Genomic DNA, 20,226 nt, shown 5'->3' on the forward strand with positions numbered 1-20,226 from the left:
ACGACCATCGGGTCTTTTTCACCAATAAATATTAAAGTAAATAAAATATAGTATTCTAAAAATTTAGACGTTCTTGCAAAACCCTGCTTGCTCATTCATGCAAAATGAAGAGTTTCAATCAAGATAAAACTCTCCCGAAAATACAAAATATTGCACAAATTATACCTAAATTCTCAGGAATGGACGGTCATCGACATGGTGACCCGTGCACCGCCTTGTCCGTACTTGTCCGGTCACTTGGCTACCATGGTCGACCGCCCGACATTCCTTATTCCATATTTTGGATAGTCCTCAATATATTTTGGATAATCCTCCAATCCACTTTCTACCAATTGGACAATCCTGCTAGTCTGTCTACCACCAATGGAAGGTTCTCATATCCATTGGTTGGTCGGTATCTCTACCCACATTAAACAATCCTCTATCTCCTAGATCCAGGGTTCTCCAAGATTAAGATGTCAGACTTATGATAATTCTGATGAATATCGATAATATTCATTTGATCCAGCTATCAATATTTTTATTAATATTTAATGTTCAGTCATACTGCTAGCATTTTCGTTGCTCGACAACAACATGACATCGAAAACCATCCACTTGGCCGACTATCCAATATTTCATCGGAATCCATCGATCATCTAATATTTAGCAATACTCTAATTCCTATTTTGTCATTCGACAACTCATGATATAGTGGATCAGAAATGAGTATTCTACAGTAATTCAACAATATCTGATGTTATGTCAAATATTCGTCAACTCATGATATAGTGGATCGTAAATGATTATTTTATAATAACGCATCAATATATGATATCTTGTCAAATATTCAACATATCAAAATATGTCCATGATTGAGCAATCTCATTAGACCGACGTTCGTCAATCTAAATAATCCAAGCATCATTATTACCTCAACTAGTACAATGGCATGCCACAATTCACCAGACTCGATGTTTATGCATTATTGTTGTCCCAGCAAACACCTTATACTCAATTCATTATAGCAAATTATATTCGTCAATTGTGCTCGACTCTTCAAGGCTAAGAATCATGGTCTATCCAATTCAATAATTAACCAAATAAATACACGTACGCATTGCAGACTCCACATACTTGAGACGTTCATCACGTCACATGGGGGATATTCACTAGGGTTTTAGTCTGGCATCATATAACACGTGCGACGTAACAGTACATCCACGATGAGAAATGTGAGTAAGTCGTGCTAGCAGTTGAATGAGTTAGCAGTATTGGATGGACAATCAACCAAGTCTTTGTACATTGTGGAACTGGTTCAACCACGATTTCCAACATCCACATACGTTCACTCTTATGGAACCGCCACACTTACTGGAGATGAATATGTCAACTACTTCTGCAATATAAATAAGTTCATCAACTTATGATTTGAAAACTTAACTTAACTCAATTCAACGGATCTCAGTCGAACATTACTGAACAGAACTTAATCAATCTGACCAGAATTCACTGACGGTTCATCAAACTTGGAGAAGTCTCCAATACATCCACAATCCTTCAATCATCATTGATCTCAAACACTTCTCAGCTTCCTCCTACAGATCGACCCTCATCCCTCTTTGTGACCTAATTGACTCCGGAACGACCACTGTCTTGGTTTAGGCCAAAGTCCTACAGATTGATCTCTCGAAATCAAAGCACTCCCGTGGAGAGCATCTGTTAGAGGGTTAGGCAACCGGCAAATCATTTTCACCCATTAACAAGTATCTTTCACACCCAAGGTTTTCTGTGGAGGTAAGGTTTGCAAACTGATTATAGTTGGTGGGAGTTGTGAGAATATAGTGTCTCAAGAAACAATGGAAAATTTGAGATTTCCAACTAAGGAGCACCCTCATCAATATAAGGTTGCTTGGTTCAAAAATGAAAATGTAGTACTGATTATGATAAGGTTCTTAGTAAACTTTTTATCGACAAATTTGAAAATGAGGTATGGTGTGATGCAGCACCTATGAATGCTTGTCATATACTATTGGGAAGATCTTGGTTATTCGACAAAAAGATGACTCGCTTAACTGAAGCTGATACTTATACCATTATGCATAATTGAAAGAAGATGACCCTATATCCTATGAAGGAATGGGGACTACAAGGAGGTAAAGATGAAAATCCTTAATGAGCAAGTCTATTTAACATTCTATTTAAGAATGTTTTAACATTCTTTGTTTCTGTTCTTAGTCTAGGGTTTTCCATTTAGGTTTATCATTATAATATAAATAGGTAATTAGATTGTCTTTATACATACTTGATTATTATTTTCTTATAATTCATTATAGAAGAGTGTTAGGTTAACATATACTCGATTTACCCACATTCGATTGTTTCAATTATGTGTTCTATCAATTATCTTTATTCTATTTCCCTAGTTTAATGTTCCGCATCTAAGCTTTGTTTATGGATGTGCGGATGGATGGATTAGATGCGGATAACCAAATGGATTTTATTTTTAACCTAAAAATATCAAGTTGTTCACGAACGAAATTAAGATTTCGATAATGAGGAGGGATTCCCTTACACTTTTATTATCACATTATCTCACATGTTGGACGCGTTTTTGCGATTTAAAACCAAACTGTAACGGATTTGAAGCTAATACTTTGGGGATGTGTTATTATCACATAGCTCTACTTTCCTACCAAAAATGAGTGTATTCCGAAACGTATAACACTATCATCTACTACTTTGAAAATGAGTCGTTGACAATCTGTGGATTTCTGACCGTCGAAATTAAGACCGGTAGATCGTGAGGTTTTATATTTCGGAATGAGCTCATTTTTGGTAGGCATGTAGAACTCGATAAGAGGAACATATCCTCAAAATATTAGCTACAAATCCATTACGGTTCGGTTTTATTCAAAAAAATAACGTCCAACGTGTGAGATAGTGTGATAATAAAAGTACGAGGCGATCCTTCCTCTTCAATAATCATGCAAAAACGATAGCTAAAATATGATTGCAATTTATTTACAAAAACGAATTTCGAGATGACAGTTTACGAATTTCGAGATGACGGTTTATTTTCCTAGGCAAACCAATAACTATGCAGCTCGTTTTGCTGGATGAACTAACGGTTTGCTTCTGCACAGACCGCCATCCGCAAACCATACCTAAACCGAATTACCTTTTTCTCTCACAGTTTGGTATGGTGGGTCCCGGTGAACCCGTCGAAGGACAACAGCAGGACCATTTATGGTAGGGCCATTGAAAATTCTGTGAGAGGTAGTTTTCAGGTCGTTGGAATCTCTCGGTTCATATAGAATTTTTGTTTTATTAAATGAACTTTCTTTCTTGGAAGCTTAGGTGAGCTCTTCTTTTAATGTAGTTCATTTTTTGAAATGTACTATTGAACTCTTTTCTATTGCGAATTTTTAATAGAAATTCATTCATTTTCTAAGATGAATACATTTGAGTGGTAGTTCATTTTCAATAGTGAACTCTTATTTGGTCTTATTTGCTTGATTTTTTGTTTTGCCCTCTAAAGGCGAGACGTTGCATTTTATTTTGTTGCTTCACTTAACCCGCATTCACCAAATACCTTCAGCCGGTAAAAGTAACTAGGGGTGTCACAGCGCCAAGCACGACTCTTAGTTTTCAACTTTCCACACTGAAAAGTCAATGTACCACGGCATCAACAAGAACTCAACAAACCTTACTCGAATGGACCCCTCCACCGGGACTGTTGCACCTACTACTCTTCTTTATCTTCCAAATACCAGAAACCAGGTTGGTGAAAACCACCTCTATCCTCAAGACAACGCCTCCTTTCAAACTAATCCCCTTCTCTTTAAAAACTCGCTTGCATCTATGTATATGCTCCGAAATCACACAATTAGTTTCTCCCCATCTCTCTTGCTAAAATGTCGTCCCAAAAAACCCCAGAGGAAACTCAATCCCCTCCTCTGAATTTCTGGGGAGACATGCCAGAAGAAGAATATTACAGATCTCAAGGAGTGCAGAACACCAAATCATATTTCGAAACAATCCACGGTAAGCTCTTTACACATGCATTTCTACCGTTAGACCTTCCCATCAAAGGCACTGTCTACATGACACATGGGTACGGATCTGATGCTGGATGGCTCTTCCAAAAAATCTGCATCAATTACGCTACCTGGGGTTACGCTGTTTTCGCTGCTGATCTTCTCGGACATGGTAGATCAGACGGCATACGCTGTTACTTGGGTGAGATGGAGAAAGTAGCAGCTGCATCTTTATCGTACTTCGTCAGCGTCCGTAACAGTGAACCATATCGTGAGTTACCAGCTTTTCTTTTCGGTGAATCAATGGGTGGATTGGCAACTATGTTGATGTACTTTCAATCGGAACCCGAAACTTGGACGGGTCTGATCTTCTCCGCCCCGCTTTTCGTTATCCCTGAAAACATGAAACCATCAAAAATCCATCTATTCATGTATGGATTGTTGTTTGGGATGGCTGATACATGGGCAGCAATGCCAGATAACAAGATGGTAGGAAAAGCAATCAAAGATCCAGAGAAATTGAAGATCATAGCGTCAAACCCAAGGAGATACACAGGGCCACCAAGGGTTGGAACTATGAGGGAAATCTCTAGGATGTGTGACTATATCCAGAATAATTTCTCCAAAGTAACGGCACCATTTTTAACTGTTCATGGAACATCCGACGGGGTTACATGCCCGTCATCTTCCAGGTTACTTTATGAGAAAGCATCAAGCGAGGATAAAAGTCTGAAGATATATGAGGGTATGTATCATTCTTTGATACAAGGGGAACCTGATGAGAACAGCCAAAGGGTTCTGGATGATATGAGAGAGTGGATTGATGAAAGGGTTAAGAGATACCCAAAAATGTAGACCAAAATATTTTTATGCTAAACCAGTCAGAGCATATTGCTACAAAAACTTCCCAATTTCTGTAAGGTGTAACGTCATATTATTAAGTATTATGTGTTGTTCATAAACCTGGAGTTTTATTGTAGAAACACCTTGCTTATTTAATACGGAAACTTGATGCAAATATTAAAGCATGTATAAATGGAAATGGAAATGAAGGAAATGTGTGTCCCGTACTGCACCTAAAAATCAGGCAGCGTAACCTTGGCAGCAACTTGTTTCTCCTCACCTGAAAGCCCATTGTCGGCATCGTCATCGCCATCTCCATCTTCATACTCACAACTCTTCAGATTCATCATCCCTATCCTTCCAATCCTGGCATCAATATCAGCAGGGCTTGAACTCTCAGCCTGTGAGACTGGTCAAGAAAGACAAAATTCACGTGAGAACCCAAGTTTATAAAGTGTCATTAAACCGTCCAGCAATATACATACAAGACTCTGGTAACAAAAATAAGAAAACGAGGACCAAGAGGTGCAAGCAATGTCTAAGTAAATCAATGTTCATACTATTGTAACTAAGACTAAATAGAAATGCACAAAAAAAAAAGAAAGATCTGATCTGAATGTTAAAACATTGGTATACTCGATTACTACAACGCAAAAAAAAAGTACATCAAGAGCACAGTTTGAGTATACTACAGATGTACCTCTTTAGGATTAGAATCTAATGTAATGTCTAAGCAAGAGTTAGATTTGAGTATATACCAACAATAAGCAGAAACAAAAGATGACAATTATCACAAACCTTACCTCCTCGGTTTTAAAATCTAATGTCTAAGCAAGAGCTGAATGCCTGATGATATGCTATGAAGTTCTCAACTAAGTTTTCTTTTTCTTTGAAGCAGAACTACTAAGAACAACTTTCTCTATATCCAAGCCATTCTTGAACAAAAATATCAGAAAATTTAGCTCATTTAAGCTTCCTTGAATACATCAAAATTCAACAAAATTGAGTTTGCTCTTACACTTTCTTTGAGGATTATCTACATACCCCTCCTTTTTCTTTTCTTTGTAAAAATACCCCTAAGGGGTATATTTTAAGTGGATAATGAAAATGAACTAGTACTTTTTTGGATAATGAAAATGAACTAGTATGTTTTTGACGCGTGAAAACGTCAACCCAACCTCCTACGGAGGTTGCATTGACTTACTGTAATTTTAGATGTGCCAAAAACTAGACCTTAAAAAATTAAAATATACCCCTTAGGGGTATTTGTGAAGACCCCTGAAAAGGAGGGGTATTTATTCAATTTCCACCTTTTCTGAATTGCAGTCTTTCTATACATCAGCAACAATATTAAAAGAAAAAAAAAAGATAAAGTTCCTAGTCTTAACAAATACTCCTTGATAGATCTTTGTTTCAGCCAACTAACAAAAGAAATGATGGTTACAGGCAGACCCGCATAAAGTTTCTCCATTGAAGAATAATGCATATACTGAATGTTACGAAGAAAGTATATTCATCTTGAGAGTTGCGGTTGGCTGTAAGTAATTTAAAAGACTAGGCAAGTTTTATTGACAAATTTATTCTCGAATGTTGATTTTCTAGTGGCTATATAATGAGATTACATGTTTTATTTATAATGAAATCAGGTGTATACCAAGCATATCCATATGCAAATTTTTAACACATGGAGACTGGGAGTGTCAAACAAATCAAATTTTAAAGAAACTACAGAGTTGAACCAAGGAGAAAGTCAGAAATAGTTAGGTCATTAGTGATTACTTGTATTAATACCAATGCAAAGACCGTTTTTTGAAAGCCACGTTGTAAGCTCCAAGTGTTGTACAATAAAAGATAAACAGGCCCGGCAATCTAAATAGTTCACCAGCTTTGAAAGAAACAAAGGCAATAACAGAAGCTTTATCAAAATGATGCTTTAACAACAAAGATCAAAGAAAATAAAATCTTAAAAGGAAGACTGACATGGAATTCAAATGGTGGTGCTCAGGTCTTGATGGGAGGATTCGCTTAATCATCTTCTTCCTTCCACATGATAAACTACTAATGACCCTCTTTTTATATCGCTGAATTGGTAACTCGATGACATTTATCAATATCATAAAATCACTTTCAAATTCCTGATTCATACAGTTGTTTTGAAAAACTGAAAAATCAATCAACACAAAAAACTGCCCATCATATAAGGTGTAACTTTGGGCAGTAGAAACCCAAATTTCTATTTAAAACTAAAACCTGGTGATGTGCCTAACAATGGAAACATGATGCAAACATTTAGGCATGTCATGTATAAATGAAAATGGAGGAAGCAATTGTACCTCCAGATTACTAGATGACAGTCCGCATTCTGTACTGCACCAAAGAATTTCAGCGTCCGCTTAGCTTTAACTTCTTTCTCCTCCGCTGAAAGCCCGTTAACATAACTCGTGTCTGCATCTCCATCTTCATACACATCCTCTTCAGATTCATCCCTATCACGCCAATCTTCAATTCTAACGCATTTTCCTATCTGCGTATCAATATACTACCATTAATCCACACACCCTGCGATAAAGCACCCAATAGTATTTAGAATTGAAAAAACTGGTATTGCTGGCATCTAATTGTAATAAACTTGCAAGGAAAAATGAAAAAGTTCCCATACACATTTATACAAACACTCTGTATGTATAGAACATTTTTTTCAGTAAGCAACAAGTCCTTCTCATTCATAGCTATAGAACTTAGCATTCAAGATTGCACATTTGTTACCCAAAAGAACTACAGTAAGTTTCTAAGAAATCAGAGGATATTTCAAAAAGTAAGAAAACACAACAAACATCATAACAAAAACCATTGTGATTTCTTCCTTTACATCAACTCTAATGATAGGATTTCTGGAAACGAGCACGACCACAGCGGCCTCCAAGTTTCTTAGGCTCACAACGTCTTGGAACAGCAACGAGAAGAATTTTATCATACCAAACAAGAACATCTTTAATTTCTTTCACAGCTTGTTCATCAACAAATTTCTGATAATAAGCAGCGATACTTTGATTAATTGCCAAAGTCCACCATCATCAATCCTAAATTTTCATATAACTACCAGCAAACTGATCCTTGTTCCGATCAAGCATTGCGGTAAAGAAGATGTCCATCACCAATAATGAATTTGAAATACTAGTGACATATCTCTATTAGGATACAATTAACTGCTTGAACCGAATTTGGTTAACACAGATTACATATCGAACAACACACCTATGTTTTAAAGATCGTCAAACTGAGCACAACAATGATTAATTATAAAATTCTTCACACAATAAAAATGGAAAATAGCTAATTTTCTTAGTTGACGTCAAATTACTTACCATGTGAAGTTCTGAAATCCTCAAGTTGCTAGTTGCTACACTGCCAACAGGTTTAGCATATAACTCCCAAATGTCTTCAGTTGGGGTTAGCAGATTTGAAACATTCACCGCATTAACACGTTCTTCCTCCAGTATAGTGGACCAGTTAGGCGGTTGCACAGCTCGCAACCATTTGAAATCATCCACATTTCCTCAATTTCCAGTCTCTTCATAAAGACTTCAATCTGTAAGGTCTTTACCAATTCCTTTATAACAAAACAGATAAGGAGCAAACCTCACAGTGTTGCAATCCTCAATTATCGGTCTATAGCAAACCTGAAGCTAATAATCAGTCTCCTTAGCATGATAAATCCTCAATTCCGAGATGCCATCATAAACAAGCAATCCACAACTTACAATTCCTCAATTTATGAATATAAAGTACTCTAGAAATTAATTTACTCTCACCTCACACAAATTTAATCTCCTCTTTTGAACTCCCACAGAAAAATGACTCCCTCCTTTTGAAGACCACTATTTTCACTCTCAGTTCCAACCACATTGCTCTGATCTTTCTTAGCTGCGGCGAATTAATTCCTGTCTTCTAGTGGTAATAATCCAATATTCACAGTTCTAAAGTTTCTTCAAAATCCGATAAGGTTTTAAGAGACGACTGCATTTCGTAAGAAAGCAAGAAATATGAATTCTCCACAGCTCCGCTACTAGTTTCTCAAGTTCGGAAAATAAATTCGATAGTTTACCAAGATTAGATTTTAGAGTAAGTTTTGATACTGAAGCAGTAACAAGACGGCACAGATAAAATTCGGTCTGTATCTGAAAATGCACAGTTGTAACAAAAGCAGGTAAATCATTTGAATCGGACTTACGTGAGATAGGTTGCTGGAATTTGAGAGGCGTTCAGTCATTGCAGCATGTTTCTTTTGAGCAACTATATTTTGGGGTTCGTCTGTTCAGTGGGTGGTTTGATTGATTTTCTTCCATGGAGCTGGTCGCCCTATCTTCTTTACTTCTCTCTCACTAGTTTTGCCCTAAGAGCAAAGACACTAGGCGGGGGCAAATGAGCAGATTTATCGGCAAACAAATAGGGTGGGCATACATATGGGGTTAGCCCAGTTGACCAGGAACCTGACTCTCAAGTAGGAGATCAGCGGTTCAAGTCTCCGCTCAAGTGTAATTTATACTAACTTTAACATGAGTTCTAGAAGGGCCGAATTTGCTCAGTGGATGTAAGCCGATGGCTACGCTGCCAGGGGCAGGACGGGCCTATGCTTAGCATAAAAAAAGGGTGGGCAAATTGGTAAATTTGGAGTTTGCCCCGCAGCGTCTCAACCTGTGACGAGCAAATCAACCTGAGACGGCCGAGCTTTGGTAAGGCCGAGCCTCGGTCATGTTGAGGGGATGCTCGACTCTAGTCTTCCTCCCTATAAGTTCATTCATTTTCAACTCTAGATATCACAGCTTCTACACCCAAAATTTATCATAATTTGACTTTTAACTCAATCTTTGAATATCAAACTCTTAATCTCTAAATCGAGAGAAATACTTTTCCAAAAAATAGTCATTTCATCACAACCACAAAATACTTCAGCTGAAAACTCGCGTTCAAAATATAGTCTCTAATAAATATATGATGGACAAAAATACGTAGTGATTGGTAAACTCGAGTCTTGAATAAATATCAGTCAGATACCTAGCATCCCTCCCTCTAGAAACGATTGATCTATAGCTGAAAAGGCGGGGGTCTAACAACCACACCCAACATTTCGCTTAGAAATCTGTATGGACTGACTTCAATATACTTTCAAGAGAATCATCTAGAGTCAGACTCAATCCTAAGAAAAGTATATCCAAGAGTTATATCTCAATTTCTCAATTCAATTTGCAATCAAACAAATAGGAATTTCCCAGACCGATTGAATATAAGAAATAACTTGGACGGTATCAAAAACCAATATCCAAGTGTCAATCAATTTAATCAACAACCAAAGGTTGGATTCACAATTGATTGAATTTACGCACAACCTGTGATATTTCAATTACATAAACAAATATAATGCAGAAAAAATAACACAGACACCAGAAATTTTGTTAACGAGGAAACCGCAAATGCAGAGAAACCCCGGGACCTAGTCCATATTTGAACACCACACTGTATTAAGCCGCTACAGACACTAGCCTACTCCAAGTTAACTTCGGACTGGAATGTAGTTGAGCCCTAACCAATCTCACTCTGAACAAGGCACAGTTGCGTTCCTTACGCCTCTAGAACCATGCCAGATTATGCGCACTTGATTCCCTTAGCTGATCTCACCCACAACTAAGAGTTGCTATCATCCAAAGTCGAAGACTTGATAAACCAATCTGTCTCACACAGAAAAGTCTATTGAATAGATAAATTTGTCTCCCACAGATATACCTATGAGCTTTTTCTGTCTTTTGATAAATCAAGGTGAACATGAACCAATTGATACTCCAGACTTATATTCCCGAAGAACAGCCTAGTAATATCAATCACCTCACAATAATCTTAATCGTATGGTAGCGAAACAAGATATTGTTGAATCACAAATGATGAGATGAAGATGTTTGTCACTACTTTTTATCTTGCCTATGGAGATTAAATTTTGAGCAAATCTTAGAGAACATAGTACTCAATACGATAGAAAACAACAAGATCAGAACACGCAACTACATAGAAAATAGTTGGGTTTGGCTTCACAATCCCAAAGAAGTCTTAAAGTCGTTAACATACAGGGTTTTGGAAAACCTAAGGTTAAAGGAGAATCGACTCTAGTCGCAACTAATATCACACTGGAGGTGTGGGGATTAGGTTTCTCAGTTGCTAGAGTTCTCCCTTATATAGTCTTCAAATCAGGGTTTGCAATCAATGTTACCTTGGTAACAAAGCATTCAATATTCACCGTTAGATGAAAGCCTGATTAGACTCAAGCTAATATCTTTCAACCGTTGGATCGAACTTAGCTTGTTACACACAAATGAAAAGTGAATTCATTTATATATGAGTAACCGTACCTAAATGTGTGCACCTTTGTTGGCTCAACAATAGTTAACCCAAGTTAGCCATATGAGCACTTTCATATCAACCATATTCATCTAACTATAACTAGTTCAAATGACTCAAATGAAACTAGTTCTAGAATTGTTCAATTGTTTATATTCTCATAGAAGTATACAAGACACAATTGAAGTAAAATCGATTTTGATTCACTCGAATCAATTCATGAACATTATAGCCATGGTTTGCAAAAGATTGCATTCCTTATTATATAAATGTATTAGTTCATGAACAAACCGATTTTAGAACATAACATACTCAAGTATGCAAACGGATACGTATACCTAAGTGGCCCGACTAAGTTTGGATTCACCAGTATGCGAAAGGGTACGCATACCTTCCAAACTCAGTTGAATTTCCGGAACTTGAAACTCACGCCAGTACGCATAACGGTATGCATACTAAGTTCTCAGACTTTCATTAACCAACCAGTACACATATGCGTATGGATACTATGGTTCCCGGACTTGGAATAATTAGCAACAGTTAAGCATACAAGTACGCATATTGTGCTTTATAAAATCATGGTTAATTGTTCTAAACTCCCGTTTCAATCATTGAAACATTCTTGGAAGACGACAATAACTGTCTCATACAAACTATTAGCTTCAAAGCAATTTTCAAGTGATCGAATAATCAATACGAAACATTCCTAGTCTACATCAAATGATTGTCTCACACAAATCATGTAAAATGTTACAAGGCGATTTTCACATGATCATCTTTTGACTTTCGTCAAGAATATAAGATGAACTTGGTTAAAGCGAAATCTTACCAACACATTTTTCGAGAAATATGTAAGCAAGTTAAACTCAGCTCATAATATTAAATGTGTATAATCGAAGTCTATATAGCTATAAAACTTTTTTCTCAAATAGGAGATAGAGTAGATAGACTTTTGAGTTATAGATGAGTTCAAGTCTCCACATACCTTTTGCTGATGAATTTCCACAAGCTCCCCTTAGTAGTTCTTCGTCTTCAATCGATAAACACCGTGAAGTCTAATGCTCAACTACACTTGTTATTCTAATCCGAGACTTAGCTATAAGTAGACTAGAAATCAAGACTTATAGTTTTGGCAACTAAACTTGGCAAACAAGCTTGAGATAGCAACGCTTGGGAGTTCGACCAAGCAGTGCTCTAAAAATCTCCCCTTTTTCAATTTTAGTGACAAAACTATCAATACATATGGATTATAAAATAAATAAACTTAGTAGCTTCTCATCCAAATGCTTGATTTCCTTGGTTCTTCAACTTTACTCGAAATCTTCGTAACTTCCAAGTACTTCAGTGATTGTAAACATGTTCAACTCAGCATCATAGTTTTTGAAGATCCATATCTATAATAATATATAAAAACAAGATGTTTTCGTATTGTTATACAATGTCATATTATTATTTCACAGCATCAAATTCCAATTGTATCACAACTTTGACAACAATACTATGGTGATATGTATCACTCCCCCTTAGTCAATACTTCATCTCACATGAAAACCACTCCCCCTTACATAATGTTCCGTAAACCATATGTATTTGTAGTGTGAACTACACGTTAATTCTCCCCCTTTTTGTCCATATAAATTGGCAAAGGTACGAAAACTAGTGGGATCATAATGAAATTATCATAGAGATACTTCATAACTAAAAGAGAAAATCAAGGAGTTAATAGAGATACAATAAAAATCTTACAATATTCCACAGCCGCACTCCCCACAAAGATTTGGCAATTAAGTACAAGTTCAATTAAGAACTATCTCCGGTAAAATGTCATTCCCGAAAGAACAACAAGAGCGACCTTAATTTTATAAGAAAAGAAGGATTTCTTTGGACATTAACAAATTACATGAAACATGAATTTGTATCCAGAAATCACAATTAAATTAACCACAAGAGAACTTGATTAATTTAATCGGAAATGTTCAACATAAGTGAACTTATGGAGCCACATAGTACTTTCACATATAAGTGGATCAGGGAAAGACCAATACTACGGAATATACAAAGATTCATTCTATTTTTCATCAATATTTGCATAAAGACATATAATAGACTTAATCTTTACGATCAAAAGTTCATCCTATCTTCCATCAATATTTGCATAATAACATAATAGGCTTAACATTTGACATATATGGGACAATCATAGTTCACAGACGTAAACACACATATCCCATAAAAAAAAATTGTTATATATGAAACCAATAAAAATTTATACTGCAAAATCATCTTCCAAATAAACTTTAGAATTTAAATAAATAAATCTAAAAACATTGCAAGATGAAAAACATTGGCAATAGCTATGTGTACTCACAATAATTGCTATTCCAAACCCTAGTTATCCTTCTTAAAACACAAGAATAAATTCTCATAAGAAGTTTCCTAGATAAAAGAAAAATAACTCCCAGGGAGAACGCAAACAAACGTCATCAGACATGACCAGCAACCAGAGATCGAACAAAAACAAGTTCATCAGTTGCTTTCTTCAGTTTGTTTTTCAGAAATTCAAGATTCTTTGTTGCAATTCCTAGTTGTTCACGTAAGACTTCAAAATCTCAAAGAAGATTTCCTACTAATTGAGATGACATCTGAACTGGAAGTTTGTTTTCATGATCAACAGCATGATAACAAGTTATGAAAACAAGGTTCTCGTGAAATTCAATAGCGTTGCCCTTTTCAACTTTGTTTTCCTGTTTGCATCCATCCATTGTGCACATCATAAAGATTCAAGAGAGATTTTGATGTTACGAAACGTGTATGTATCAAGAGAAGAGGAAAATCATGATACATATATATGAGTGCCTCATAGGTAAACCCTGGGATTACTCGTTTACGTTCGGTAAGGGTCGAGTGCGCAGATGTCCGTGATTATGAGCCAGGCTCAGAACCAAGAACCCAATGGAGTCTATTTTAAAATATGTTTTGAAGGAAACATGTTCTAATGACAGAACAACTTGGCTCAGAAGTGAGCATAAAGTAGTTGTTGAAATCAACAGATTAGTTGTCATTTAGAAGACAAAACAAGAGTTTTTCAAGGTAAGCAACAAAGAGACTAGTCTCAAGAGTTATTGATCAAATATATTACAATATATAATAATAAACAGGAGAAGAGCTCAACAGTAAGATGATTGTTTTATAAAAAATAATACAACAAAGACCACTTTCTCAAGACAAAAGAACTTCTTGAGAATTATGAGCATCCTCACACTTGTTTCAAAGAGGATGCTCACTTGAGCAGTCAAGTTGTAATTTGATGAGCATATTGCTCATCAAGTGTATTGACATTTTTCCTTTTATTTTCTTGAAGATTTTCAGAAAAGTCAATAGGATTAGTCATAAGAGAATTAACAAGAGGAGAGCAAGAAATACCTGAAGTTGTCGCCTTCTTTGCCATCTTAATGCTGCGCTTGAGTCTATTTATACTGGTTTTTAGTTCCGAAAAACGATTATTGGTATGAACATACTCAAGAATGATTGATGCTTTTGATCCAATACTTCCTTTAGACATGGAAGAAAAGTTTGAAGAAGTTTTCTTTCTCATTGGATCAACAGCGCAGTCATTTATCCTTATAACACAATTTTTTTTGTAATTGTACAAAGTCTTTGTGTTATCTTTACAGGAAAGACTTGGATCATCACAACACTTTTGTTGTCTGAGAGTTGGACAGTTAAGACCAGTAATATGAGAAACCGGTTTGATTACTTCCTTGGACATTCAGATAAGAATGTTGCGAATTTTTTCATTCCGTAAGCGAAAACGACATCTCCTCTCAAGATGACCTTTGTTGCCTCAATAATAACATCTGTATGGAAAGTTATTGGCTTTTCTCAAATAACTAGTTTTAGGAGGGAGACAACCTTTTGTTGTTGAACCTTCTACTGCAGATGGTAAAGTTTCACTTTTCCCATCAGTGGAACTCTTTTGCTGGAGGTTCTCATTAGCGCAGACAAAATTGATCATACCACAACTTTGAGCGTCTATTCCTTTATAGCCTAGACCACATGTATCACGATGTTATTTACATGCTCCCAGCATAGTAGTGAACCTTTTCAGACTCTTTTCTAGTGATTTGACCTTATCAAGAGCAGCAACAAGATCATCCTCCAATTTTTTTTCTCTGGAGAGAAAATTGATTTCTCTGTCGTTAAAACACTTTTGTTGAGAGTCATATCTTGCTTCAGTTTCTGCAAGTCTTTCTTTCAAGAAAAAGAGATTTCGACGAAGATTATCACATTCAGAATTTTTTGAACGCACATCTTCATCACGATCTTTAAGAAGAGATTGTAAGAGTTTATAGCCACAATCATATCCCTTAAAGAGTTTTCTCAATTTCCTGTTTTCTTGACAGAGAAGAGTCAGAAATTCATCCAAGCAAGTTGTTGACTTCTTTTTCTTCATGAGATGGTCGAAAAGCTTGATATATTGCGAGACTTCCTCATCGACATTTTGTCCCTAGTCTGAATCACTTTCATCTGAAAGTTCATCCAACTGTTCATCTAGGAGTTTTTCCCAGTTGGACCCAGTTTCAGACAACGGAGAAGACGTGAGAGATTTCTCAGAAGACTCAAGGCTTTGAACCAAGACGGAATGTTTCTGAACTGATGTTGTGTTGTCAGAGATTACATTACTGTCCATAGAGTCAGATCGCTATAAATACATACCTATGAGGTCTTAAACGTGTTTGCTTGCTCTGATACCAATTGAAAAAGCGGGGGTCTAACAACCACAACCAATATTTCGCTTAGCATTTTTTTTAAAGAAAGAAAAGATTTATTAAAGAGAAGAAGAGTTAAAATTACAAACCAAAATAAAAGCTAAAAAAGGAGAAGAAAAAAGACTAAGGAAACAAAAAAACAAAACTAAACAAATCTGTAGTATGGTTTCCCTGGGAATTCAAGCCTTTGCAAGTTGCTTGGCCTTTCATTAAAACTCATTATCTCCCCCTTCTGGAAATGTGTCCCCTTCTTAGCAAAATGATCAGCTGAGAAATTGACCTCTCTATAGGCATGTCTGAAAGTGATAGAGTGAATACTAGCCATAATTTTCTGCCATCTACCAAGCAGGAACCAAGGGATTTTATGTTGCTGTAAAGCCTTAACACACATACTAGAATCAGATTGCAGAATTAACTGGAAAGATTGTTGCTCAACTACCCATTCTAAAGCTTTGATACAAGAAATGAATTATGTTACATAGTTAGTAGTTATCCCCAGACCATCAGATTCTGCAAAGATAAAAGCTCCAACATGATTTCTTACCACAAATCCATAGCCTGCATTGCCTGGATTACCTCTAGCAGCCCCCATCACAGCATAATAGCAATTCATTCTCATTTGGCAGATAAAGAAAGATTTCAATAATTCTTGTTCTTCTGATTTTTCTGATTTGGATGTTAAAGAATTGTATGATAGATTTCTCATTTTCAGTCCCCACATAACACCTTTCAGCCTAACTTCACATTCATGGACTTTTTTAGCAATTCTTACCTGAATTTTGGATAGTACAGGCTTCACATCATCATAGTAAATTTCATTTCTTAGGAACCACAATTCAACCATAGTAGTATAAGCACTAATGATCCATAACTCTTTAATCATGGGGCTGAAGTTTTTTTGCATTTTCAAAATATCCTCAAAAGAATTTGGTTTAGGGGATGAAAAGATACCTGAAAGCCAATTCCACAGCCTGGTACTGAATATACAATTCCATAAGATATGCTCTATATTGTCTTCTCCATCATGACAAATGTAACACCTTTAAGCACAATGAAATCCCTTTTTTCTCAGGTTGTCTTCAGTTGCACATACATTTCTAGCAATCTTCCACACTTTTGCATAGGTTGAAGGTAGTACTGCAGGATTCCAGATCTTTTTATACCAATGTAGTTTAGGTTGGTGCAGTCTAATTTTATTGATAGCATCAGAAACAGTGAAAACCCCAGAATGATTGTTACTCCAGAGAAGCAAGTCTTCTCCTTCGCTTAGCAATCCGTATGGACTAACTCCAATATACTTTCAAGAGAATCAACTAGACAGTCAGACTCATTCTTGAGAAAAGTATGTCCAAGAGTAATATTGCTATTTCTCAATTCAATCTGCAGTCAAACAAATAGGAATTTGCGAGCCCGATTGAATATAAGAAATAACTTGGACGGTATCAAAAACCAATATCCAAGTGTCAATTAATTTAATCAACAACCAAAGGTTGGATTCACAATTGATTGAACTTACACACAACCTGTGATATTTCAATTATATAAACAAATATAATGCGGAAAAGAAATAACACAGACACCAGAAATTTTGTTAACGAGGATACCGTAAATGCAGAAAAACCCCGGGACCTGGTCCAGATTTGAACACCACACTGTATTAAGCCGCTAAAGACACTAGCCTACTCCAAGTTAACTTCGGACTGGAATGTCGTTGAGCCCTAACCAATATCACACTGATCAAGGTACAATCGCATTCCTTACGCCTCTAGAACCACGCTGGATTCTGCGCACTTGATTCCCTTAGCTGATCTCACCCACAACTAAGAGTTGCTACGACCCAAAGTCGAAGACTTGATAAACCAATATGTCTCACATAGAAAAGTCTATTAAATAGATAAATTTGTCTCCCACAAATATACCTATAAGTTTTGATCCGTATTTGATAAATCAAGGTGAACAGGAACCAATTGATACGTTAGACTTATATTCCCGAAAAACATCCTAGTAATATCAATCACCTCACAATAATATTAATCGTATGGTAGAGAAACAAGATATTGTGGAATCACAGACGATGAGACGAAGATGTTTGTGACTACTTTTTATCTTGCCTATCGGAGACTAAATCTCGAGCAAATCTTATAGAAGATAGTACTCAATACGATAGAATACAGCAAGATCAGAATACGCAACTACATAGAGAATAGTTGGGTCTGGCTTCACAATCCCAATGAAATCTTCAAGTCGTCAACCTACAGGGTTTTGGAAAAACCTAAGGTTAAAGGAGAATCGACTCTAGTCGCAAATAATATCACACATGAGGTGTGTGTATTAGGTTTACAAGTTTTTAGAGTTCTCCTTTATCTAGTCTTCAAATCAGGGTTTGCAAACAATGTTACCTTGGTAACAAAGCATTCAATATTCACCGTTAGATGAAAACCTGATTAGACTCAAGCTAATATCTTTCAACCGTTAGATCGAACTTATCTTGTTACATACAAATGAAAAGTGAATTCATTTATATATGAGTAACCGTACCTAAACGTGTACACCTTTGTTGGCTCAACCATAGTTAACCGAAGTTAGCCAGATGAACACTGTCATATCAACCATATTCATCTTAACCATAACTTGTTCAAATGACTCAAATGAAACTAGTTCTAGAGTTGTTCAATTGTTTATATTCTCATATAAGTATACAAGACACAATTGAAGCAAAATCGGTTTTGATTCACTCGAATCAATTCATGAACATTATAGACACGGTTTGAAAAAGATTGCATTCCTTATTATATAAATATATTAGTTCATGAAAAAATCGATTTTAGAACATAACCTACTCAAGTATGCAAACGGGTACGCATACCTAAGTGGCCGGACTAAGTTTTGGTTCGCCACTATGCGAACAGGTAGGCATACCTTCCAAATTCAGTTGAATTTCCGGAACTTGAAACTCACGCCAGTATGCATACCAGTATGCATACTAAGTTCCCGGACTTTCATTAACCAACCAGTACGCATACGTGTATGCATACTATGGTTCCCGGATTTGGAATAATTTGCAACAGTTTAGCGTACAAGTACGCATATTGTGCTATATCCAATCATGGTTAATTGTTCTAAACTCTCATTTCAATCATTGAAACATTCTTGGAAGACGACAATAGCTGTATCACACAAACTATTAGCTTCAAAGCAATTTTCAAGTGATCGAATAATCAATATGAAACATTCCGAGTCTACATCAAATGACTGTCTCACACAAACCACGTAAGATGTTACAAGGTGATTTTCATATGATCATCTTTTGACTTTCGTCAAGAATATAAGATGAACTTGGTTAAAACGAAAGCTTACCAACACATATTTCGAGAAGTATGTAAGCGAGTTAAACTCAGATCGAAATATCAAATGTGTATAATCGAAGTGTATATAGTTATACGAATTTTGTCTCAAATAGGATACAGAGTAGATAGACTTTTGAGTGATAGATGAATTCAAGTCTCCACATACTGTTTGTTGATGAAGTTCTAGAAGATCCCCTTAGTAGTTCTTCGTCTTCAATTGATGAACGTCGTGAAGTCTAATGCTCAACTACACTTATTATCCTAATCCGAGACTTAGCTATAAGTAGACTAGAAATCAAGACTTATAGTTTTGGCAACTAAACTTGACAAACAAGCTTGAGATAGAAACGCTTGTGAGTTCGACCGAGCAATGCTCTAACAGTAGTTGAAACATGAATCCTAATTTTGCTTCAGATCACACTAATAGATACTCTACTTGGGTTTTCACTATCTATATCCCTGGTATTGCTATTTGAGGTAGTAATCTTGGATAAAACGAGAGCAGTTATTACTTTTTAGTCTGTATTTGCATTTCCTAGGCGATTGCAAAAATGTTATTTTAGCTTTAAAATGTAGTTTAATAGATCTTCTAAGTCTTTCATATTTGATCTAGTTGGAAGTGTACGACTGCAATAAGTGTTGTAAAGGTGGGCTAAAGTCGAGGACAAAAAAAATACATAGAGAATGGTGTAGCATCAATTTCAAGGATCTTTTGACTCTTTTAGAAAATAACTTGATCCTTTAAAATAAATTCGGGAGTATAACAAGTTAGCGAATTATACCTTCGGGGTTTAATAATCCCTAGCCCCTTCAAGAACCTCTAGCCACAATTAAATCGGGATATTTCGGGTGATCATGCAA

At 36.1% G+C, this 20,226-nt stretch overlaps 1 protein-coding gene and 1 long non-coding RNA gene across 2 annotated transcripts; one reads left to right on the forward strand and one right to left on the reverse strand.

Annotated features, from left to right (window-relative positions):
- Positions 1-3,785: 3,785 nt before the first annotated feature.
- LOC113271403 (caffeoylshikimate esterase-like) lies at positions 3,786-5,067 on the forward strand. The gene has a single exon (XM_026521256.1). The coding sequence runs from the start codon at positions 3,897-3,899 to the stop codon at positions 4,872-4,874; it is 978 nt and encodes a 325-aa protein (XP_026377041.1). The 5' UTR covers positions 3,786-3,896; the 3' UTR covers positions 4,875-5,067.
- A 1,781-nt stretch (positions 5,068-6,848) lies between these two features.
- On the reverse strand, positions 6,849-9,249 carry LOC113271404. Its single transcript, XR_003322133.1, has 3 exons — positions 8,228-9,249; positions 7,196-7,421; positions 6,849-7,023 (listed from the first exon to the last, which is right to left on the reverse strand). It is a non-coding gene; the product is annotated as an uncharacterized LOC113271404 (long non-coding RNA).
- Between the last annotated feature and the right edge of the window lie 10,977 nt (positions 9,250-20,226).

Source organism: Papaver somniferum, chromosome 4 (genome assembly GCF_003573695.1).
Source record: "Papaver somniferum cultivar HN1 chromosome 4, ASM357369v1, whole genome shotgun sequence".
NCBI lineage: Eukaryota > Viridiplantae > Streptophyta > Magnoliopsida > Ranunculales > Papaveraceae > Papaver > Papaver somniferum.

What these genes read in the sequence shown, in the direction of transcription:
- LOC113271403 (XM_026521256.1), top strand. Translation starts at nt 3,897, where the DNA reads ATGTCGTCCCAAAAAACCCCAGAGGAAACTCAATCCCCTCCTCTGAAT.